Below are 26172 nucleotides of genomic sequence, written 5' to 3' on the forward strand. Positions count from 1 at the left end.
TTGGTGCACGGCCAGCACATCTTGGCACAGTGTTACACCGTCCGGGTTATCTGGATATTTCCCACTAACACCAACCTGTCAGAACTCCGGAGATGGGAACTTGCCCTTCAGCATATCCTCTCTTCTCGCTATCCGCCAGGCCTCAATCTCCGCTAATTTCTAATTTCAATCTGCCGCCGCTCATACCTCACCTGTCTTTCAACATCATCTTTGCCTCTGTACTTCCGTCCCGACTGACATCTCTGCCCAAACTCTTTGCCTTTACAAATGTCTACTTGTGTCTGTGTATGTGTGGATGGATATGTGTGTGTGTGCGAGTGTATACCTGTCCTTTTTTCCCCCTAAGGTAAGTCTTTCCGCTCCCGGGATTGGAATGACTCCTTACCCTCTCCCTTAAAACCCATATCCTTTTGTCTTTCCTTCTCCTTCCCTCTTTCCTGACGAGGCAACCGTTGGTTGCGAAAGCTAGAATTTTGTGTGTATGTTTGTGTTTGTTTGTGTGTCTATCGACCTGCCAGCGCTTTTGTTTGGTAAGTCTCATCATCTTTCTTTTTAGATATATTTTTCCCACGTGGAATGTTTCCCTCTATTATATTCTTATCATGTTATTTATTACTTATGAAAACATATCTACATCTAAATACATGCTCTGCAAAACACTGTGAACTACATACAACCTCATAACAAAGGTAGCCAAAGCCATTAAAATTCATTGTTAATTGAACTTGAAAAAACTGCAAACAACTGTAAATTGATAATTTATTCATGACCAGTTTCAATGATTAAAGCAGTATCTTCGAATGGTCCTTCATAGAAAAGAAAGCATCCTTGTAATCTGTATATTTTAAAAATTGGATTAAGGGCAGCCAATAAAAGTAAATCTAAATAAAACTACTTATAGCACTGTCACACAGATTAGCACATGGAAATGCAATCAATATTCATAGTCACAGACTGCAACACCATGAAGAGGGTAAGTTGTGAAGCTCACATAATACTAGGTACAGAAAGCTGGTTGAAGCCTGAAATTGATAGCAGTGAGATTTTTGGGGAAAAATTAAGTGCACATCAAATGGATAGGCAAATGGGAAATGGAGGTGGTGTATTTGCCACAGTAGACAAGAAACTCAAATGTACCAACATAATAATTGGAGCTGCATGAGAGATTGTTTGGGCAAGAATCAGTATCAGGGGTGGGTATAAAATGATAATTGGATCCTTTTTATAGCTCACCAGACTCATCTCTGGGTGTAACACAAAACTTAAAGAGAAAACCTCATTTCATTTGTACATAAGTTCCCCAATCATATTGTAAACACTGGTGGAGACTTTAATCACCCAACAATCAATTGGGAAAATTACAATTTTGTTAGTGATGGGCAAGATAAGACATCCTGTGAAATTTTATTAAACACCTTCTCTGAAAAATACCTAGAGCAGATAGTTCAGAATCCCACTCATGATGGCCATGAATAACCTGACCTCTTTGAGGATGTCTGCATTGAAACTGATAGATGGCCATAAATAACCTGACCTCTTTGAGGATGTCTGCATTGAAACTGGTATCAGTAACCATAATGTGATTGTGGCAACAGTGATTACCAAAGTGAAGAGAACAACTAAAGCAAGCAGAAAGACATATGTTCAGTAAACTAGATAAAAAGTCAGTAGTGTCATATGTCAGTGAGTAACTTGAAACTTTCAGCACAGGACAGGGGAATGTAGAGGAACTGTGGCTCAAGTTTAAAAAATAATTGGCCATGCACAGGATATATATGTACCCAGTAGTACAGTACATAATGGAAGGGACACTCCATGGTATACAGTCACTGTAAAAAAACATCTAAAGAAACAGAGACCCCTGCATAGTAGATGTAAAAGAAAGTATAGGGCTGTAGATAGAAAGATGCTGAATGAAATACATTTGACTGTCAAGAGGGTGCGTAAAAGCCTTCAATGACTACCATAGCAGAATATTGTCACATGATCTCTCACAAAACCCAAAGAAATTCTGGTTTTATGTAAACACTGTTAGTGGCACCAAAGTTAAGTGCCCAGTCCCTAGCGAATGAGACAGGAACTGAAATTGAGGGTAGCAAAGCACAAGTTGAAATGATTAATTCTGTTTTGAAATGTTCCTTTACAATTAAAAACCCAAGAGAATTGCCCAATTTAATCCTTGTACCACTGAAAAGATGAGTGAAATAACTATTAATGTCAGCAGTGTTAAAACTGAACGACGCTCCAGGGCCCAATAGAATCCCTGTGAGATTCTATGCTGAATTTGCAGCTGAGTTAGCCCCTCTTCTAGCTATAATTTATTTTAGATCCCTTGAATGAAAAGCTGTGCCCAGTACTTGGATAAAAGCACAGGTCACATACATCTACAAGAACAGTAGCGAAAGTGTTCCACCAAACTACTGTCCAATAACCTTGACATCAATTTGTTGTAGACTCTTAGAACAAATTGTGAGATCAAATATAATGAACTATCTTGAACAGAATGACCTCTTCAATGCTAACCAGCATGGATTCTGAAAACGCCAATCAAGCGAAACACAACTTGTACTTTTCTCGCAAGGCATACTGCAAGCCTTGTATCAAGGCAGTCAGGTAGATGCAGAATTTCTTGAGATCAAAAAAGCATTTGACCCAGTACCATACCTTTGCTTATTATCAAAAGTACGATCATATTGGGTATCGAGTGAAATTTTGGACTGGATTGAGGACTTTTTGGCAGATAGGACGCAGCGTGTTATCTTGGATGGAGTGTTATAAAGTGTTTTGGGACTCTTGCTGTTCATGTCATATATTAATGACCTGCAGATATTTTTAATAGTAATCAGAGACTTTTTGAAGATGATGAAGTTATCTATAATGATTTACTGTCTGAAGGGAGGTGCATAAATATTCAGTCAGATCTTGGTAAGTTTCCAAAGTGGTGCAGAGATTGACAACTCGCTTTAAATGTTCAAAAATGTAAAATTGTCCACTTCACTAAATGAAAATACATAGTATAATTTGCCAACCATACAAACACCTTGTAACACTTTATGAGGATATGAAATGGAATGATCACATAGGCTGTTGTGGGTAAAACAGGTTGGAGAGTTCAGATTGTTGGTATAATATTTGGGAAATGCATTCAGTCTATAAAGAAGATTGCTTACAAATCACTCTTGAATACTTCTCAAGTGTGTGGGGCCCATACCAAATAGGACTAACTGGGGATATTGAACATCTACATTGAAGGGCAGCATGAATGGTCACAGGTTTGTTTGATCCACGGGAGAGTGTCACAGAGATACTGAAGAAACTGAACTGGTGGTCTCTTGAAGATAGGCATAAACTATTGCAAAAAATTCTACTAGCAGAGTTTCAAGAACCGGCTGTAAATGGTGACTCTAGGAATATACTACAACCCCTATGTATTGCTCACATAGTTATTGTGAGGATAAGATTGGAATAATTACTGTACACATAGAGGCATTCAAACAATTATTCTTACCACACTCCGCAAGTGAGTGGAATGGGAAGCAACCCTAATAACTGGTACAGTTGTACATACCCTCTGCTATGCATTTCATAGTGGCTTGCAGTCTAGATGTAAACTTAGATGTAGAAGTAAACAAACAATAACTGGCAAAGCACTGGGGTGAATAATGGGGGGATGAGGCATTGTGGCAAAAAGAACTGTAGTTAATGTAATAATTATGATTAAAATGTAATACAAGAAGCATAAAATAAGACACCATCAGTGTAGCATCTATCTGGAAAACCTAACCCATTAATCAGCCCCATTACCACAAAGATAAAAATCCCAGATGGAAAAAGTTATGCAAGATTAAAAATTGGGAAGTGAGAATTTAATTAAACTGTTGGGTGTACATGTGCATCCATGTGCAGATTGAATGCATATGAAAGTCTCAATGTATTAAAAAATTTTATAAGGTTGTAGGCCATGTTTAAGAGACTTATCAATAACAAACTAGTCAGAACCAGAATGAACATCAGATAACTAGGGACCCCATTTACAATGGCACATCTAAGAAATCAAAAGAAAAGAGCAATGAAAAGTCTAACGTAACTTGAATGTCCAAATATACAAATACATGAAATTTACATACCCTGCAGTGGGTCGTCGCGCGTGATGAGCACTGGGGCCGGTCAGCTGTACACTAAAGTGGTGGTGATCTCCGTATAACCGGAGATGCAAGTGTGCAATGCAAGACCACAACATATGATAGGTGTGGTGGAATTTTGTGCTCCAAAGGCTGGGGAGCTCCTTAACAACAGACCACTGTGAAGTGCATAGTAGAGGCTACTTCCCATGTACCAGTTATTAGAGCTTCTTTCCATTCCGTTCACATCTGGAGCACAGGAAGAATGACTGCTTAAAATGCTTGTATGTGCTTGGTAATTAGTCTGGTCTTGTCTTTACAATACCTGTGGCGTGATAGGTAGGGGACTGTAGTACGAGGGCATTTCAAAAAGTAAAGATACCATGGCTCGCAGTCCTTAAATAGAACATTTATTTAGAAAATGTCAGTTACATCTTATTAACTGGATTATTTGTTATTTTTTGACATAATCACCCCCGTTATCCAAACATTTGTTAAGTCAGTGCACAAGCTTTTGTATGCCACAGTCATAGAAGGTTGCCGCCTGTTGTCAGAACCACATTTCAACTTCATCTTTGATCTCTTCATCGTCGTGGGATTATTTTCCACCAGGATGTGACTTCAGGTAACGGAAGACATGGAAGTCGGTGGGCACAAGGTTCGGGCTGTATGGCGGATGTCCAATACGTCCCATTTGAATTGTTTTAGTAGTGCTTTGGTTACGAGCACTGTGTGAGACCGAGCGTTGTCATGAAGCAAGCGGTCTCCACTTGTCAGCATTCCCCTGTGTTTGTTTTGAATTGCCCTTCGATGATGTTTCAAAGTCTGGTAATATGCAGCAGTGTTAATTGTCGTTCCAGGAGGCATAAATTCCCACAGAAGAATCCTTGTCTGTCCCAAAAAACAGAAGCTATGATTTTCTTCGCTGGAATCGATGTTTTGCATTTCTTAGCTTTTGGTGAATTCGAATGGCGCCATTGCACTGATTGTTGCTTGGATTCAGGTGTATGGTGATAAACCCACGTCTCGTCACCTGTCACAATGTGATCAAGGAACTCATCACCTGCTTCAGCATAGCTTGTGAGGAAGTCGAGTGCAAAGCCCATCCTTTTCTTTTTGTGTTGTTAACAGTTTTGGAACCCAGCGCGCACACAATTTCCTGTACCCTAACTTGACAGTCATAACGTCATAAAGAGTTGTCATCGACACGTCTGGTATGATCTGATGCAATTCTTTCAATATGAGATGTCTATTCGCACAAATTGCTTCCTCCATTTTCCGAAGAAGGGCATCAGAGATCACAGATGGCCGACCTGTTCATTGTTCGTCACGAACATCGGTCCTGCCTTCAGAGAAATGACGACACCATTTCGTTACATTTTGTCGATTCATAATGTTCCCATAAACAGAAAGAATTTCTTTGTGAATATCTGCTGGTCGCTGACCTTTTGCATGAAGAAAACGTATGACGGAGTGCACTTCAGATTTAGCGGGATTCTGAATCGGCACAACCATTTTAAATACGACCTACTCCAACCAGAAGCAACGTTCAACTGCCGAATGACCGCGAGCGGAAAGCTAACGGTTCAAGGTTAACAGCAGTGTTGCCAACTTGCTCGCCAAAACTCCTCTGTTCCTCTGGCGTACGGTGTATCTTTACTTTCCAAAATACCCTCGTATATCCCTAGATTCCTATGTTAAAACTTTGAAAGATGGTTCGCATTAAATAGTTTGCATCGGTACTCAAGAGAATGCCAGTTCAGTTCTTTCAGTATCTCCACGATAATCTACCACACCCCAAATACACTTACGACAGTGCTACTCCTCTTTGTACGTGTCCAGTATCCCCTGTTAGTCTCATTTCTTACAGGTCCCACACACTTCAGCGATATTTTGAGGATGGGTTGAATGAGTGTTTTGTAAGAAAATACCTATGTAGACTGACAGTACTTCCGAGTATCCTACTGATGGACCATTCTGCCATCTGCCTCACACGCAAGTGGGCCTATGTAATCATTCCATTTTGTATCCCTACAAATTGTTACACTCGGGCTGCTAGGTTTCTTACCGGCAGATTCGAACAACACGTAAGTGCTGTGGTGTTGCTTTGAGAACTCTAATGGGAATCCCTGGAGGGAAGACAAAATTCTTTTTGAAGAACACTATTGAGAACATTGAGACATCTGGCATTTGAAGCTGACTGCCAAATGATTCTACTGCCACCAACATACATTGTGTGTAAGGACCACAAAGATAAGATACCAGAAATTAAGGTTCACTCGAAGGGATATAGACAGTCATTTTTCCCTCATTCTGTTTGCGAGTGGAATGGGGAAGGAAGTGACTAGTAGTAGTACAGGGGTACCCTTTGCCACACACCTGTGGAGTATCTGTGTAAATCTAGGTGAAGATCTAGATCTGCAAGAGTTGCCCAGTTCCAATTGTGATTTGCTGATGTAATCATAGGATACTGTGCTTTTTTCATTTTGTGAAGTGCAGAATTTGACATTTGGGAGTATTTAACCCTTGACTGAGTGTGATGTTTTTTTATAGCACAGGCAGGTGTGCAGCATATTTTGTACACATGTAAAGAATAGTTGTCTTCATATTACTGAGACAAACTCACACAACTAGAATCACAGTTCAACCCTCCATACTGTAAATCATGTATTTTGATGTGCTTCAGATATGTTGTAGAGGTATTTACCCCGAGTACCTGGCTATCCGGTTTTTTAGCAACGGGCCTTTTTGAGAAAATCGATTTTGAAGTTCATTGCATGCTTTGTATACCTGTAACATTAGATGTATTCTGAGCAAGTCAGTATAGTGCAGCGGTAAAGGTTCATGGCTACCGCACTGGAGGTACCATGTTTGAATCGTGCTCCCATATGTTTTTATGTATGCAAGAACCGTCCAGAAACGTTGGTCCTAACATTGTATGAAGAATTTTGGCGTTCTGTAACTCTTCCGCACGTGGGACAGAAAAAACCGCACGTGGGACAGAAAAAAGTTTTGTACATTACCAATTCATGGGGAGGGCAAACCGATTCAACTTTATATGATCATCTATTCAGTGATGAAAGGAAAGCGAGCACCTGCACCCTAAAAGTGGTTCCACCAAAGTGCACTCCTTGTAGGCAGTCCTGCGATGATTATTTTTACTGACAGGTGAAAATCTTCACAAAAATTATTCAGAATGCTCCCAACTTGATGAAAGACAATAAAAGAGATCGCTTCTAGGGAAGATTCGATAAAATTACATTCGCTAATCCTACATGAATTCAACGCACCTAATTTTGAAAGCATGATTAGATACGCATGGTTCGCATTGAAATTAGCGGATGAAAGAGAAATCTTTTTAAATGCAAAAGAATTGTGTTTCCCGGTATCGCTCATGAGGAAACCTGCAAGACGGTTGCTTTCATAAAATGCACGTGGTGCTGCGAAAATTTGTGCCTTCGTTGCTTCTGTGATAAGTATCACCCACAATATTGTTCTGGCACATCAAGCAATGTGGACAATGAAAAATAAGAGTTTGTAATATTGTATGACAGAAAAAATTGAAAACTGAATATATCTTTATAATTTTGCACATCTTTCACTGTTTGTTGATAATCTTTGAAATAAAATTGTAAAATTCGGTCGATTTTTGGTGGTGGTGGTGGTGGTGGTGGTGGTGGTGGTGGTGGGGGGGGGGGGGGGGGAGTACACGAGCAGGATTCGAACACAGCACCTCCAGCACAGTAGCCGTGAACCTTTACCGCTGCGCTATGCTAACTTGCTCAGAACATATGTAATGTCATGGGTGTGCAAAGCGCGCAATGAACTTCAAAATCTATTTTCTCAAAAACCAAGGCCCGTCGCTAAAAAACAGGATAGCTAGGTACTCAGGGTAAGTACGTCTACAACATATTTGAAGCACATCAAAATCCGTGATTTACAGTATGGAGGGTCCCCTTGTTAATTTAATTAAACAATGTTAAAATAAACTTACATTATATGAGCTAAATCACTATTTAATTAAATAATAGTTAAACTGTCATGATATCATCCTGTTGTCACTCACAAAAGTTACCCCACAGTAATGACCCACTCATAGCATTAAATGTGGATCTGAGGCAACAGCTTATTCAATTGCTAATTATTTCGTAGGCAGCTACCTATTTGTGGAATTGTGCTGTTAGCTTCGAACTTGTTTCATTTTCTTGCACAGATCATAAATTTTTTCCTCACATAGCCCACTGCTTATATTACTTCTGCTCACTTGAACATATGATAGTACGACTTATCACTGTGTTAGTAGGAGCAATAATGAAGGAAGAGGTACAGTGTTGCAAATGTAAAATGACAGTGGAACGGTACAAGACAATGTTGTTTGTGGTTGGCGCACTTTACACATAGGTGTGCCCGCTTGAGGGTTAAAAGAAGCTCCCAGTCGTTGCACCACTTGGAATTCTTATCAGGATCCAACTTTATATTTAAGCAGCCTTTTTCAGACAGTACTACATTAAAAATAACCACATCATATGTGAAAAGTCTCAGTTAATGTTGTCTGAAGATCATTAGGATACAGAATTAACAGCATGGGTCCCAACATACTTCTGGGGAACTTCTGAAGTTACTTCTATGTCTATTGAAGATACTCCATCCAATATATGCTGTGTCCTCACCACCAAGAAATCTGCAATAATCGCAAATCTTGCCCAGTACCCCATACATTCATACTTTTGATTATAAGCATAGGTGAAATGTGAGTTGGGTTTCATAAGAACAATGTTTCCAGAATCCATATTGTTGGTCATGGAAAAGGTCATTCTCTTCAAGATAAATCATTTATTTTGCGTTCAGGATAGATTCTAAGGTTCTACAGTGGATGGATGTCAAGGAAATTGGATGGTAGTTTGTGGATTACTTCTGTTACACTTCTTGTAGATGGGTGTTACCTGCGCTTTCTTTCAACTACTAGGCACAGTTTTTTTGCTCAAGGAATCTAGAATATATTGTCATTAAAAGAGGGACGAACTGAAATGCAAACTTGTTATAGAATTTAATAGGGATTACATCGGACCCTGGGACTTTGTTGTAGTTGTTTCTCAATGTCACAGACGCTAGTGCCTAGTTCATTCATCTTTCCAGTGGTGTGGGAATTAATCTGGGCCATATTCCTTTGTAAAGGAACATTTTCAAATGATCAGCAATTCCACTTTTGCTTTGCTACCCTCCATTTCAGTACCTGTCTCAGTCATTAGTGTCTGGATGCTATTTTTAGTGCCTCTCATAGCCTTTACAGTTGACCAGAATTTCTTTGGCTTTGGGAACAATCTTTCAATAAAGATGTGGTACAGTAATACTTAAAGGCTTCACACACTGCCCTCTTGACAGCCAAATCTATTTTATTTAACATATCTATATCTATAGCTCTATGTTTTGTTTTACATCTGTTTTGCAGTAGCCTTCGCTTCTTTATAAGTTTCTGCATTGTCTGTGTATACCACGGAGGATCCTTCTCATTGTGAACTGTTCTACTGGGTATGTTTCCATCCATTGCATGCTCAACTAATCTTTTAAACTTGGGCCACAGTTCTGCTATTGGCTACAATTCAAGTTCCTCACTGAGATATCACTAGTGCCTCATTATCTAGTTTGTTGAACATATAAATACTTTTACTTGTTTTAGTTGGCATTTGTATTTTGGTAATCAGCTACAACTGTCTCATGGCCACTAATACCAGTTTCAATGTGAAGCGCTCGTACACAATCCAACAAGTTTGTCAGTTGAACTGCACTTTTGAAGCAGATGCTGTTCATGTATGCTGTATTTTGACACTTGTAGGAGGAGGAGAAGAAGAAGAAGAGGTGGAGGAGGAGGAGGAGAAAGATGGCACTGGTCCAGAGTATTGTTTAAAATGAAAGAGAAATATGCACATGAAAATCTGTTGAAGGACTATTGCACTCGGGAACCTGATGGTTTCATCAACTTTCTCCAGATGGACAGCGAAACTTTTAATAACATATTTACGGCTACTTCACTCTTGCACTGAAAAAGAATGCAAAGATTTATTTTATTCTGTTTGGTTCTCTAATGAAAGTTCATTAAAATACCACAGCATGGGAACATATTATTATTATTATTATTATTTTAATTGCACTTGAGGGTGCATGTTGTGCCTAGAACACTGCCTTACTTCTCAACCTCTTCCTGTGTAATATTTGGCTTGGAAAGAAGTGACACATCTGCTATTTTATTAATTTTTTTCTGATCATATTTTCCTTCCAACTATAATCATTTCTGTCAAACATGGTCTAGTACAAAATAAACCAAAATACACTAAAATATGAAAAAGGTTAAAACGAGTGAAATTATTATAGAATTTGAAAACTTATTGAAGTTTTGTGTGCTGCCTTTTGCTAAATCTGAGGGTTTCACTGTAGAATGCTCTGGTAGACTTTGTTTTTGACAATGTTATTTTGCAGCTTTTTAAGCAAAGACCAGTCCAGTTTTTTCCAGCATTTCACATTTGAAAGAGTACACCATGTTGTTAATTTTTTTTACTGCCTTCCTTCCAGTCTTTCTCCTTTTCTCAAATAGCAGCAATTGCTTTTGTCACGTCAGACAGCCTTCCCCATGTTATTTGTTACAGTGTGCAACAAGCTGCATAGAATAAGAGCTTGCCAAAATAAGCCTTATCTGGTTAAAAAATGTACCTACCAATGCTCAAGAACAATCAGGAAAAGAAAAAAAATTGCTACACTTATTTTGCAGCTGGAACTTTAAAATTTCACGGCAATATAGTTTAAAGTCCTCCCCCCCATGAACCATGGACCTTGCCGCTCGTGGGGAGGCTTGTGTGCCTCAGTGATATAGATGGCCGTACCGTAGGTGCAACCACAATGGAGGGGTATCTGTTGAGAGGCCAGACAAACATGTGGTTCCTGAAGAGGGGCAGCAGCCTTTTCAGTAGTTGCAGGGGCAACAGTCTGGATGATTGACTGATCTGGCGTTGTAACACTAACCGAAACGGCCTTGCTGTGCTGGTACTGCAAACAGCTGAAAGCAAGTGGAAACTACAGCCGTAATTTTTCCCGAGGGCATGCAGCTTTATGACGATGCCCTTTTGGGTAAAATATTCCGGAGTTAAAATAGTCCCCCATTCGGGGACTACAAAGGAGGACGTCGTTATCAGGAGAAAGAAAACGGGCGTTCTACGGATCAGAGCGTGGAATGTCAGATCCCTTAATCGGTGCAGGTAGGTTAGAAAATTTAAAAAGGGAAATGGATAGGTTAAAGTTAGATATAGTGGGAATTAGTGAAGTTCGGTGGCAGGAGGAACCAGACTTTTGGTCAGGTGAATACAGGGTTATAAATACAAAATCAAATAGGGGTAATGCAGGAGTAGGTTTAATAATGAATAAAAAAAATAGGAGTGCGGGTAAGCTACTACAAACAGCATAGTGAACGCATTATTGTGGCCAAGATAGACACGAAGCCCACGCCTACTACAGTAGTACAAGTTTATATGCCAACTAGCTCTGCAGATGATGAAGAAATTGATGAAATGTATGATGAGATAAAAGAAATTATTCAGGTAGTGATGGGAGACGAAAATTTAAGTCATGGGTGACTGGAATTTGATAGGAGGAAAAGGGAGAGAAGGAAACATAGTAGGTGAATATGGATTAGGGGTAAGAAACGAAAGAGGAAGCTGTCTAGCAGAATTTTGCACAGAGCATAAATTAATCATAGCTAACACTTGGTTCAAGAATCATGAAAGAAGGTTGTATACATGGAAGAACCCTGGAGATACTAAAAGGTATCAGATAGATTATATAATGGTAAGACAGAGATTTAGGAACCAGGTTTTAAATTGTAAGACATTTCCAGGGGCAGATATGGACTCTGACCACAATCTATTGGTTATGACCTGTAGATTAAAACTGAAGAAACTGCAAAAAGGTGGGAATTTAAGGAGGTGGGACCTGGATAAACTGAAAGAACCAGAGGTTGTACAGAGTTTCAGGGAGTGCATAAGGGAACAATTGACAGGAATGGGGGAAAGAAATACAGTAGAAGAAGAATGGGTAGCTTTGAGGGATGAAGTAGTGAAGGTAGCAGAGGATCAAGTAGGTAAAAAGACGAGGGCTAGTAGAAATCCTTGTGTAACAGAAGAAATATTGAATTTAATTGATGAAAGGAGAAAATATAAAAATGCAGTAAATGAAGCAGGCAAAAAGGAATACAAACGTCTCAAAAATGAGATTGACAGGAAGTGCAAAACTGCTAAGCAGGGATGGCTAGAGGACAAATGTAGGGATGTAGGGGCTTATCTCACTAGGGGTAAGATAGATACTGCCTACAGGAAAATTAAAGAGACCTTTGGAGATAAGAGAACACCTTGTATGAACATCAAGAGCTCAGATGGAAACCCAGTTCTAAGCAAAGAAGGGAAAGCAGAAAGGTGAAAAGAGTATATAGAGGGTCTATACAAGGGCAATGTACTTGAGGACAATATTATGGAAATGGAAGAGGATGTAGATGAAGATGAAATGGGAGATACGATACTGCGTGAAGAGTTTGACAGAGCACTGAAAGACCTGAGTCGAAACAAGTCCCCGGGAGTAGACAACATTCCATTAGAACTACTGACGGCCTCGGGAGAGCCAGTCCTGACAAAACTCTACCATCTGGTGTGCAAGATGTATGAAACAGGCGAAATACCCTCAGACTTCAAGAAGAATATAATAATTCCAATTCCAAAGAAAGCAGGTGCTGACAGATGTGAAAATTACCGAACAATCAGTTTAATAAGTCACGGATGCAAAATACTAACGCGAATTCTTTACAGACGAATGGAAAAACTGCTAGAAGCCGACCTTGGGGAAGATCAGTTTGGATTCCGTAAAAATGTTGTAACACGTGAGGCAACACTGACCTTACGCCTTATCTTAGAAGAAAGATTAAGGAAAGGCAAACCTACATTACTAGCATTTGTAGACTTAGATAAAGCTTTTGACAATGTTGACTGGAATACTCTCTTTCAAATTGTAAAGGTGGCAGGGTAAAATACAGGGAGCGAAAGGCCGTTCACAATTTGTACAGGAACCAGATGGCAGTTATAAGAGTCGAGGGACATGAAAGGGAAGCAGTGGTTGGGAAGGGAGTGAGACAGGGTTGTAGCCTCTCCCCATTCCTATTCAATCTGTATATTGAGCAAGCAGTAAAGGAAACTAAAGAAAAGTTCGGAGTAGGTATTAAAATCCATGGAGAAGAAATAAAAACTTTGAGGTTCGCCGATGACATTGTAATTCTGTCAGAGACAGCAAAGGACTTGGAAGAGCAGTGGAACGGAATGGACAGTGTCTTGAAAGGAGATGTAAGATGAATATCAACAAAAGCAAAACGAGAATCATAGGATGTAGTCAAATTAAGTCAGGTGATGCTGAGGGAATTAGATTAGGAAATGAGACGCTTAAAGTAGTAAAGGAGTTTTGCTATTTGGGGAGCAAAATAACTGATGATGGTCGAAGTAGAGAGGATATAAAATGTAGACTGGCAATCGCAAGGAAAGCATTTCTGAAGAAGAGGAATTTGTTAACATCAAGTATAGATTTAAGTGTCAGGAAGTTGTTTCTAAAAGTATTTGTATGGAGTGTAGCCATGTATGGAAGTGAAACATGGACAATAAGTAGTTTAGACAGGAAGAGAATAGAAGCTTTTGAAATGTGGTGCTACAGAAGAATGCTGAAGATTAGATGGGTAGATCACGTTACTAATGAGGAGGTATTGAGTAGAATAGGGGAGGAGTTTCTGGCACAACTTGACGAAGAAGGGACCGGTTGTAGGGCATGTTCTGTGGTATCAAGGGATCACAAATTTAGCATTGGAGGGCAGCATGGAGGTTAAAAATCGTGTAGAGAGACCAAGAGATGAATACATTAAGCAGATTCAGAAGGCTGTAAGTTGCAGTAGGTACTGGGAGATGAAGAGGCTTGCACAGGATAGAGTAGCATGGAGAGCTGCATCAAACCAGTCTCAGGACTGAAGACCACAATATCAACAATAGTTTAAAGTGTTGCTTCATGTGCAGCTCTAGGGAGAAAGGCATGAACTATGGAACAGGCACGGGACACACGTTACTGTCGTCAGCTTGTGGAGAGCATTGAAGTGTAGTTCAATATTTGTGGGCCAAAGGTCACAAACTGAGTTAAATTCACAGAGACATGTGTGGCGTGTATGGGGACAACTCTATGGACTGTAGCACTGTCTCCAGGTGGTGTGTATTCTTCCAAGAGTGCCGTGTGAACCTCAGTGATTCGCCATGCTCGAGGCAGCCAGTAACAGCTGCAAAACTGCAAGCCTTATCACAGCAGTTCAACATTTCCTATGGTGTCGTGTGCAATGCTGTTCATGACAAGTTGAAATTTCATAAAGTTAGTGCTCACCGGGTGCCTGAGAAGCTCACAGACGATCACAAGGGTCAGCAAATGATGACATGCTTGGATCAATCATGTGTTGTGCCATAGAAGGGCATAATTTTCCCAAAGGAATTGTCACTGGTGATGAGTCGTGGGCATACCACAACATACATGAAACTGAGCAGACCTCTATGGAGTGGAAACATGCTGGTTCCCCAGTATGAAAAAAATTCCAAGTGACTCAGTCTGCTAGGAAAATGCTTGTGTCATTGTTTTGGTTTATGCATGGTATATTACCAGTGGATCTGCTGAACACGGGACCACTGTGAATGCTGCAGTCTACATTGACACTTTGGTTAAATTGCATCATGCCCTTCGTGACCAATGCCACAACATTAATTCTGACAGTGTCAAACTTCTTCATGACAATGCTTGCCCCAGTGTTGCTGCTCCCGACCTTGCACCATTGGACTTTCATCTGTTTGGTTCCATGAAGATATTTCTGGTCAGCCAACACTGTGACAAATGCAGAAGTGAAATCAGCAGTCTGCAGATGGATGTACTCCAAACAAATGGACTTCTACGAACAGGGCATATTGAAACTGGTACCACAATGGCAGAAATGTGTGGAGCACATTGGTGTCTGTGTAGAGAAGTAGGTAAAAGATGTAAATTCATGTGTAATTTATTTTGTTTTGTTACCTATTAAACTTTTTGATAGTAAAATTATTGTGCATTACTTTTCAATCTTCCCTCGTATTATTTTCCTTATTTATTTAAATATTTAATTTTTTATGGTGAGTTGTGAAGCAGTGGGATTATTGTGTTTCTTTTAGTGCTTTTTTGGTCGTGATACTTGTTTACAGTTTCCTTGACTGCCCTCTGTACGAGTTGTTTAGTGTAGTCATAACTTGTTGTCAGTACGCTTTAGAGAAGTAGGTCGCAGTGGCCGCCACACTTCGACTCCTTCCACATCCTCAAAAGCTCTTATCATTCGGCTCGATGTGTGAGTGAGTGAACAAAGTGACCCATTTTCATCCCTTTCACAGGAGAAGGGCGTGGGCGTGATCTGTGCAGCGGGCACGGCGATGGGCCTCCTGAGCAGTACGGGGCCACAGCCGTGGCACCCTGCGCCCCAGAAGCTGCGGGATGTGTGCCGGGTGGCAGCCGACTACTGCAAGGTGGGTGTGAAGCAAGAACGTGAGTGTGAAGCAAGAACGTGAGTGGCACACGTGTAAAGTAGTATCAGGATAAAGATGCATGTGGTATGTAAGTAGCTAAGTGGAGGGAAAAAGGTGAAACAAACAACACACTCAGGTGACAAAAGTCATGGGATTCCTGCTAAAATTGTGTCAGACCACCTTTTACCCTGCATAGTGCAGCAGCTCGATATGCCATGGACTCAATAAGCCGCTGGAAATCTGCTGCAGAAACGTTAACCCATGGTCATGAAAACTTTCGTAGTCCTGCCTTCCTCAGTTGCGTGTAATTTACGGTATTGTGACAATTTTTACTTATGCAATGTCTGACAGCAACTGAATAAAACACAATTTTAGTGCCATACGCGTTTCGCCTTTATTTTCTGCAAGGCATCATCAGTGGCAGGTTGCGTGGACAATTTCTTACATATTACGCTGCTGTTGCATTTTTGGTGTTGTCCTTCTTCTTACGAATGCCAATAAGAAGAAGAACAACGCCAAAAATGCAACAGCAGCGTAATATGTAAGAAATTGTCCACACAACCTGCCACTGATGATGCCTCACAGAAAATAGAGGCGAAACGCGTACGGCACTAAAATTGTGTTTTATTCAGTTGCTGTCAGACGGTCCATAAGTAAAAATTATCAAAATACCGTAAATTAACCCATGGTGTCTCTGTAGCCATCCATAATCACAAAAGTGTTCCTGGTGCAGTATTTTGTGCTCTAACCGACCTCTTGATTCTGTCCCGTAAATGTACGACAGGTATTGTGTTGGGTGACCTGGGTGGACAAATCATTTTGCTCGAATTGTGCAGAATATTCTTCAAACAAATCATGAATAATTGTGCCCCAGTGACATCATTGTCTGCAAATGTCAAGTCCGTGAATGCAAATGTCTCCAGATATCCAAAAATAACCATTTCCAGTCAATGATCGGTTCAGTTGGACCAGAGGTTCCAGTCCATTCCATGTAAACACAGCCCTCACCACTATGGAGCCACCACCAGGTTGCACAGTGCCTCATTGACAACTTGGGCCCGAGGCTTTGAGGGATCTGTACCACACTCGAACCTACCGTCAGCTCTAGCCAACCGAAATCGGGAATCATCTGACGAGGACACAATTTTCCAGGCATCTAGTGCCCAACTGATATGGCCACGAGTCCAGGAGAGAGACTGCAGGTGGTGATGTCCTGTCAGCAAAGGCACTCATGTCAGTTGTCTACTGCCACAGCCCATTAATGACAAATTTCATTGCATTTTCCTAACAAATTTGTTTGTCGTATGTCAAACATTGATTTCAGCAGTTATTTCACGTAGTGTTGCTTGCCTGTTAGCCCTGACAGCTCTATGCAAATGCCACTGCTCTCAGCTATTAAATGAAAGCCATCGGCCACCGCATTGTCCTTGATGAGAGGTAATGCCTGAAATTTGCTATTCTTGGAACGCTAGTGACACTATGGATCTCGGAATATTGCATTCCGTAATGATTTCCAAAACGAAATATCACATACATCTAGCTCCAACTACCATTCCACATTAAAAGTCTGTTAATTCTGATCGTCTGGCCAGAATCACATCAGAAACTTTTTCACGTGAATCACCTGAGTGCAAGTGACAGTTCTGCCAATGCACTGCCCTTTTATACTTTGTGTATGTGATACTGCTGCCATCTGTATAAGTGCACATCACTATCCCATGAGTTTTGCCACCTCAGTGTGTACTACAAATAACATGCAAAGAATGATATATTGCAAACAATGAAGTGACATTTTCCCATTCAGGCTGTGTATTCTTAAGATGTCTTCTCAGCTACTCGACCGGTTTTCTCTTTGTAAGCCATTTTCGAGTGTTTACCTGCATAAAAAGTACACTTAAGTAACGTGCAGTGAGAACAGAGTAGTGAAAATGTAACATGCGATGTGCTGCTCAAAATTCCCGAGATTATTCATGTAAAAATGGAAAGTTATTTTGTATTTTAACGACCACCTTTCCCTTCAAAGTAGCTCCCTTCCACTTGTATCCAATGCTTCTAACAATTTTCCTGAATCCCTTCTATGGTGTCAAAACACTGTCCATTCAACTTCAATTATATTTTTGGGAAGAGGAAGAAGTCAGAAGGAGCCGGTCAGGTGAGTAGTGTGGGTGGGAACACTTGTCATGCTTTTTCTTGCCAGTGATTCCTTCACAGTGAGGTAGTTGTAAGTAGATGCATTATGATGATGCAGAAACCAGTCTTCGTACTCTGGTGTATATTCCCTGGTACAAGTGAAAAATATGGGAATTTTTTCATTCGGAAAAAACAGGATTTTTTTTTTATTTCTGGGAATTTTTTAGAATTCCATAAATTTTTCATTGTTTTAGTTTTCAGTTAATTTTTTGTAATTTTGACTGGTTAGAAGTGATACTCTAACTAAGAGTTTTAGTTTAGCCCACTACAGTAAACAACAAAATAAAACTTTAGATGTAAAGAAAATGTGCCAGTTACAACAACAAAACAAAGTCCACACACAAGCATCTGCTGACAGCAGAATGTGTCAAAGGCTTTAGGACTTTGTAACAACAAAATGCTTTCAATGGGCTTGGCATCACAGCTGGTTATATTTCTATTAGCGCGCAGGAAAATATTGCTGGTGGCAGTTTGAGAAACTTTACTTTCAAAGTAAATATCCTTTTATGCAAAATGAATTATGTTACATGTGAGAAAGTGCAATAAAGTTCTTAAAGCACAATTCATTTTGAATCTCATTCAAAACTTAACAGTCTGAGGACCAGCAACTTAAAAATACTTTGGGCCTACAAGACTGGTCGTTTATGCCATTATTTAAAACTTACCAGCATAATTGTGTTTGACATATCTGAAAGGCTAACACACACTAAAAGACATCAGGTTTCAAGGTTAGTTTTTCGCATTTATTTTAGTCGTTTCTTAGATAACAAATTATGCAGTAATGATGGAAAAAAGTATAATTATCGTTCAGAAAAAAGCCGAGATGAATTCTTGAGCAATTGCACACGTAATTGGCTTTTCTATTGAAATATTGAAGTGCATTTATTCAGCCAGGTAACCCACAAAATGTTCGGTGCACAGCAATGAAATTTACAATTGTGCTTGTCAGAAATATTCAGTTGCTGTGATTTAAGGATTCTACCAAACCACACTCTTGGAAAAAAGCAAGAAATTTTTGATGACCAGTATTATATGTGAAAGCTTAGCTTTTCTTGTAGCAAAACATTATGCACGGTAATTTAAACCATTAACCTTTCCTATCTGTGTGTTCGCACTACTCAGTTGATGTTGCTTGGCTGACTACATCATGTGTCCTATGCTCTCAATATCTGCAGTCATTGGCTGGTGTTCACGTGACATGAGTTACGATTGGCGGACAAAAGCACATCACCAATTTCCGTGCTTTGAAAGCTACCATGCTGTTTTTGGTGCAAATCGTATTTATACTTTTGTAATACACTACTGGCCATTAAAATTACTACACCATGAAGATGACGTGATACAGACGCAAAATTTAACTGACAGGAAGAAGATGCTGTGATATGCAAACAATTAGCTTTTCAGAACATTCACACAAGGTTGGCGCCAGTGGCGACACCTACAATGTGCTGACATGAGAAAAGTTCCAACCGATTTCACATACACAAACAGCAGTTGATCTGCGTTGCCTGGTGAAATGTTGTTGTGATGCCTCGTGTAATGAGGAGAAATGCGTACCATCACGTTTCCGACTTTGATAAAGGTCGGATTGTAGCCTATCGCGATTGCGGTTTATTGTATCGCGACATTGCTGGTTGGTCGAGATCCAATGACTGTTAGCAGAATATGAAATCGGTGGGTTCAGGAGGGTAATACCGAATGCCGTGCTGTATCCCAATGGCCTCGTACCACTAGCAGTCGAGATGACAGGCATCTTATCCTTATGGCTGTAACGGATCATGCAGCCATGTCTCGATCCCTGAGTCAACAGATGGGGACATTTGCAGGACAACAACCATCTGGACGAGCAGTTCAATGATGTTTGCAGAAGCGTAGATTATCAGCTCGGAGACCATGGCTGCGGTTACCTTTGACGCTGCATCACAGACAGGAGCGCCTGCGATGGTGTACTCAACAATGAACCTGGGTGCACGAATGGCTAAACATCATTTTTTCGGACGAATCCGTGTTCTGTTTACAGCATTGTAATGGTCGCATCTGTGTTTGGCGACATCGTGGTGAACGCACATTGGAAGCGTGTATTTGTCATCGCCATACTGGCGTATCACCCGGCGTGATGGTATGGGGTGCCATTGGTTACACATCTCAGTCACCTCTTGTTTGCACTGACGGCACTTTGAACGGTGGAAGTTACATTTCAGATGAGTTACGACCTATGGATCTACCCTTCATTCGATCCCTGCGAAACCCTACATTTCAGCAGGATAATACACGACCGCATGTTGCAGGTCCTGTACGGGCCTTTCTGGATACAGAAAATGTTCGACTGCTGCCCTGGCCAGCACATTCTCCAGATCTCTCACCAATTGAAAATGTCTGGTCAATGGTGGCCGAGCAACTGGCGCGTCACAATACGCCAGTCACTACTCTTGATGAACTGTGGTATCGTGTTGAAGCTGCACGGGCAGCTGTACTTGTACACACCATCCAAGCTCTGTTTGACTCAATGCCCAGGCGTATCAAGGCCATTATTACGGCCAGAGGTGGTTGTTCTGGGTACTGATTTCTCAGGATCTATGCACCCAAATTGCGTGAAGATGTAATCACATGTCAGTTGTAGTATAATATATTTGTCCAATGAATACCCGTTTATCATCTGCATTTCTTCTTGATGTAGCAATTTTAATGGCCAGTAGTGTACAAAAATACGCCATGTACATATTGCCGCACATCAAAGATCTTTCCAAAACACATTGTTTTTGCTGAGTTTTGTTTCCTAAATTCCAGGAAGTTCGGCGCTGGTGTATAAAACCTTTACCACTCAAAGCATTTGTATGTTTACAGCTCCAAGGAAAGGTATACTGTCACTTAACAAGCAAATAATGTACTTTCACCTAGGACATAGTGTATATTTACCCATAATGTAGTGTATTTTCACCTGGGCAAAAGTGTGTTTTCACCTGGTAAATCTAGGAAGCATCGGGGCAATTTTGTTGTTGTTGTCCATGGTCCCATCTACCAGACCATTTGCATCCAATATCTTCCCTCAGTGTCCTCAGTTCATCGCCATGACTTTCCTGAGACTGATCGACCACATTCAAGAAATTCCTTATCGACAATTTCATAAATGTCAGAAGAAATCATTAGGACTGATTCAATGTTCCTGTGAACTTAGCACACTTTCTTAGGCTATGGAGAGGACGGTGTCTTCCATGCCAAAGACTGCCATGTTGTTTCAGAATCGTAACTGTACACCAACAATTCATTGGCAGTTATGACTCTGGGCAGGAAATTTGGATCATCTCAAATTCCTGTTTCCATTTCACTGCACATCTGATCCCAACAGTCTCACTGATGTGCATTCTACATACAAGGAACAAAATTCGCTGCAATTTGTCTCATTTTGAGTTCATCAGCTATAACGTGTCATAATGTCTCGCATGAAATAACAAACACAGATTGTATGCGTTGCATCCTTGTTCATAACTTCGTGCCATTTCATGATCATGTTGGTAATTGTGTGTGATGACTGTAGGCTCAAGTGTTTGTCATCCTCTAGAGCAGGCTGTTCCAGCTCGTCGGCTCCGTTGTGAGCCGTGGAGCGCTCCCTGCTCCAGGGAGCCGTGTCGCTCGCTGTGACCATTCAAGTGGGCCTGCACGCCGGCAGGTGGCACGGCAGGCTGAGGCAGGCGGCAAGGCAAGCGTTTTGATGTGCCAGTTGCGTCTTACAAGATCGACAACCTCATACTTTTAGCTCCTAAGACGTGGTGACATGCTACACCAGGAAATACGATGTTCAGGAAATAAATAAGAAACAACTGTTTTATAAGAAATTGCATACTAAATTTATTGGGCCTCTGTAGCTTGACTTTTCTTTTCATTACAAGATCGAAAATATCAGGTGTCAAAGTGTTCACAGCGGTATTGCGGAGGATGGCCTTCATTGTTGCATCCTGAAGAAACGATCGTTCCTTACTTTTTACTCTTTTCATTGCTGAGAAAAGCTGCTCACAACAATACGTAGATCCAAACATGCCCATGATCTGAGCAGCATTGTTGTGAAGCTTGGGAAATGTTTTTTGCTGTAATGAACGATACCATCATGACAAATCCAACGTGTTGTACCACCTGTCTTTCAACAAAGTTGAATTTTGCTAATCAATAATCTCCAAATGAAGTGATGATGACAAGTCATCGGGGGAAACTGAAAAAGGAATGCTGAACACCTTAAGTTCCATTTCCAAACTAGTGAGGTTTCGGAATCGTGTTTCAAACGACGTGATGAGCTGCTTTAACTTTGCTTGGTAATCGCCGAAAGTAGTACCTTCAGGTAGTTTTAAAGGAGCAAGGCGATTGAAGAACGTTAAATGTCCATTATTCATACGCCTCTCAAATAAACGTAACTGTTGCATGAACGCTTTGATCTGGTCGTGCATGTCAACTATTAGCTGCCCTTTGCCCTGCAATGACAGATTTACATTATTTAGATGCATAGTTATGTCAGCTAGGAACGCCAGCTCTGATATCCATTTTATATCTTTCAGAAAACGCATTTCTTCCCCTTTCATTTCGAGAAAAAGGGTTATTTCCTCACGAATGGCAAAGAAAACATCATCAAGAAATTTTCCCCGACTCAGCCAACGAACTGTACTGTGGTAAGGTATATCCCCATACTCCGCTTCCATATCTTTCAGGAATCCTTTGAATTGGCGATGATTCATACCGTGACGCCGCACAAAATTCACACACTTCACGACATCTTTCATTACGCCACCTAGCTCTATTGTTTCAGCGCACAGTGCCTCTTGGTGAATAAAACAATGAAGAGTCAAAATGTCTTTCCCGAATTCGTCCCTGAGTTTATTTTTCAAACGAGAAGCATAACCTTGGTGACACCCGATCGTTCGTGGTGCACCGTCTGTCGCTACAGAATGGAGCTTATCCCACGGCAAATTCATATTGTCCACTGATTCACAAACAGCTTCAAAAATGTCACGTCCTGTTGCGGTGTAATCGAGTGGTACCACATCCAAGAGTTCTTCAGTTACTTGCAGCTCCACGCACAAAAACTGCAAGCTGAGCACAGTCCGATATGTCGGTGCTTTCGTCAAGCACTAGCGAAAATGCAACAGAGCTCTCCGCCTTTTTCCTGAGCTGTGTCTCTAAATCCGCTGCCATGTCTAGGATTTGACGAGACATTGTTTGCTTCGACAGGCAAACCCCTTCAATTGCCTGCACCTCCCTTGGAAACAAACATTCTGCAACGGCTACCATGCACGATTTTACGAGTGGTCCCACCGAAAACGGCTTGCCACTCGTCGCAATGATGTGAGCCACCCTGCAGCTTGCTCGATTTGCAGACTCAGTAGTGTTTTCTCCGCTCTCATTCACCTCAAATTATAAACGCATTACAGATCATGAACTATGTTGCATGTTTTGATACCCTCCGTATTACGAAACCGTTTTTAAACTTAACGTCTCCTGGTATGTCGTTCTTAAGCCTGGCCACCAGTTCTCTGTGTGCAACGCCTTCTACCTGATCGTAGTTTGCGCTGCGTGAAGACGTGTATAATGTCGTCGTATATTGTACCTCTTCGCAGAATTAATTACTTTATGACATACAAGACACTGCGGACGACCATCCCTCTCAATGAATAGAAAGGTATCCTCCAATAGAGGTACAGGGCTCCCGCGGCTAATCATAGCTGTCATTGAACACGGATTATTGCGTCAGTTGCGGCTGCATGCGGCCAGGGGGCAATGAGTTCGCTTTCCCCCTCCACGCGGCCTCCGAGCTGCCGCAGTGAGCGCTCCAGAGCGCTCCGGCTCCCTGGAGCTCGGTTGGAACAGCCTGCTCTAGAGGCTCCTAGCCGTCTTTAAATAATCAAGCAACTCAGATGTTCTTGTTTAGCCAAAACTTGTGCGCCAGTGGATGTTTGTTGCAGTTCTGATGAACTTAAAATAAAACTTAATGCATATTCTTTGTTCATTCAAGTTAGCCATTTTGAAATTTGCAGATACAGTAGAAAAAGGTTTAAAGACATCAGCAACAACTTTTACACTCATGCACTCACTATGAAACCATATGACAGACTGGCAATTGGAAGACACAACTAGTTACACCTAGCAATGGAAGTTTGTACTGCTGATAGTTTGGGTGCAGTATTCAAATTCTTGTAAAGCAAAAATAATTGCACAGAACATGGTGCCACATGCATGAAAATTATAGAAAACTCACAAACTCAGTGTGCTGCTGGAAGGGGTGGCAGCTGGCAAACTGACCAGCAAGCAGCAAAATGTACACCAGCCTGTGCAACATACCTGTTCTGCCGCTATATCCCTCAACACCCATGCTGATGACCTTTCTTAGGTTTTCCTCTCCTGCAGCTACCCCTCAGATGATAGTCACAAACCAATGTCCTCCTCTCACTCTGACTAATGCTGCTTCCACTTCCAAAAAACTCTGGAGCATCCCCCTCGTCACCCATCTTGAATGCCTCAAGACTGTACTAGGTTGAGGCTACAACTTTCTGAATGTGATTGAATGAAATCCTGTCCCTCTGATATCCTTTCCAGATGCCCCCATAACCTCCAAAACATCCTGGTCAAATGTTATGACACTCCCAAACAATGTCTGCCTCCGTAGCTGAGTGGCCAATGCAACAGATCGTCATTCGGGGACCCGTGTTTGATTCTGTACTGTCAGGGATTTTTCCTTGGTGGTGGGACTGGGGGTGCTCTCAACCTTGTAATGTCAATAGAGGAGCTACCTGGTTGAGAGGCAGCAGCTAAAATCTCAAAATGTTGACAACGGCCGGAAGTGCGGTGTGCTGACTACATGCCCCTCTATGCCATATCTGGTGATGAATGATTGAGGATGACACGGCAGTTGGTCGACTGTCGTGTGGTCTTCAGGTCCTGACCGCAGTGTTTCCTTTCCTTTCCTCCCAAATGATTATCCCTTACCTCACAGTTCCTCCTCATTCAGTTGTTTTAAATACTAAACATACTCTTAATGAGTAGATAATGACAGCATTTTGAATTTTTAAATTCAGTCAATAATTGGATGAAATATTAAAAATAAAATTTTTCATGCTCCTGGAAGCCTATTAGATAGCCAACCTGTAGCTGGTATACTGGGTTCCAAGACAGTTGTTGACTAATGTAGATTACAGCCAGACAGTTGTTTACTAATGTAGATTACAGCCTTTATACCAATATTGTTTCATGCATTGCAGCATGACTGATCTCATGAGTAAAACAGTAACCCAGTAATTGCAACTAAGATGGCTACAGCCTTACAAGTTTTTCTGGTTTATTTACGGGATAAATGCAGACACAGCAGAGATCACACTGCAGTATGATTATATTAAGATTTTAATGCTATGCAATGCAGTAATCTTTTTAATGAATGTCACACTCTTGTTTACTCGCATTGCCAGAGTGAACTGATAGACTGTCTCACTGTCGTAGGAGAGAGGTGTCGAGCTGGCCCGACTGGCGATGCACCACGCTTTGACGCGCGAGGGGCAGGCGACACACGTCGTCGGAATCAACAGCACACAAATCCTGCACTCCAACCTGCAGATCCTGCGTGACGGGCTGACTTCTACAGAACAAGAGGTGCTGCATGACGTCCAAAAGAAGTAAGGCCACTTCTGCTGCGCGCTGTATGTTTTCCCCTGGTCTGTCTAGGTTGAGTCTCTGTGCTGCCACGTTCCAAGAAGTCATTTTTGTTTGTTCTTAAGGTATACTTAAATGATCTGCAGAAATTGGATCTTGTGGGGCAACATTGTCAGTCACAAGAGTTGCAGCCACATTTGGCAACATTGCCAACCACTGTTGCATGGCAGTGTTTGTAGCAAGTCATTTCAGAGCCAGAAGCGTTTACACAGTTGACAGTACAGCTGTGAAGTGGATTAAAGGTAGCTCCTAGAAGTGAATGTTTCTCTGCTGCCTGCAAGGAAAAAACTTAGCAAGGAGAAATACAATTTGGGCTTAATGGATGTGTTCTTTTTCAAGTTCATGGACTGCTTTTGAAACTTTTTAACTCATGAACTGATGGTGGATACATGTCTGTTCCAGAATATTGAATCATAACTTCAATTATATCAGTGTTATAAAGCAGTTGGTCTGAGAATTGGTAAGACCACTACCAATATGAAAGATTGTACGCTGTCAGCTGGGTATACTGTACACAACCCGACTTACTTTGCACACTATCCAGTAAGTTCCAGCAAGTGCCCCATGTGGCTGGTTTTGGAAGT

General features: G+C 41.1%; 1 protein-coding gene across 4 annotated transcripts in view; it reads left to right on the plus strand.

The window, feature by feature from the left end:
- LOC126108799 (uncharacterized) overlaps nt 1-26172 on the plus strand; it is a 235245-nt gene that overhangs the window by 203717 nt on the left and 5356 nt on the right. For all 4 annotated transcript variants that reach the window (XM_049914161.1, XM_049914162.1, XM_049914163.1 and 1 more), the window contains 2 exons: nt 15584-15715; nt 25379-25551. In XM_049914161.1, the coding sequence (XP_049770118.1) occupies nt 15584-15715; nt 25379-25551 (305 nt within the window). The remainder of the gene's footprint in view (nt 1-15583; nt 15716-25378; nt 25552-26172) is intronic.

This window comes from Schistocerca cancellata, chromosome 11 (genome assembly GCF_023864275.1).
Source record: "Schistocerca cancellata isolate TAMUIC-IGC-003103 chromosome 11, iqSchCanc2.1, whole genome shotgun sequence".
NCBI lineage: Eukaryota > Metazoa > Arthropoda > Insecta > Orthoptera > Acrididae > Schistocerca > Schistocerca cancellata.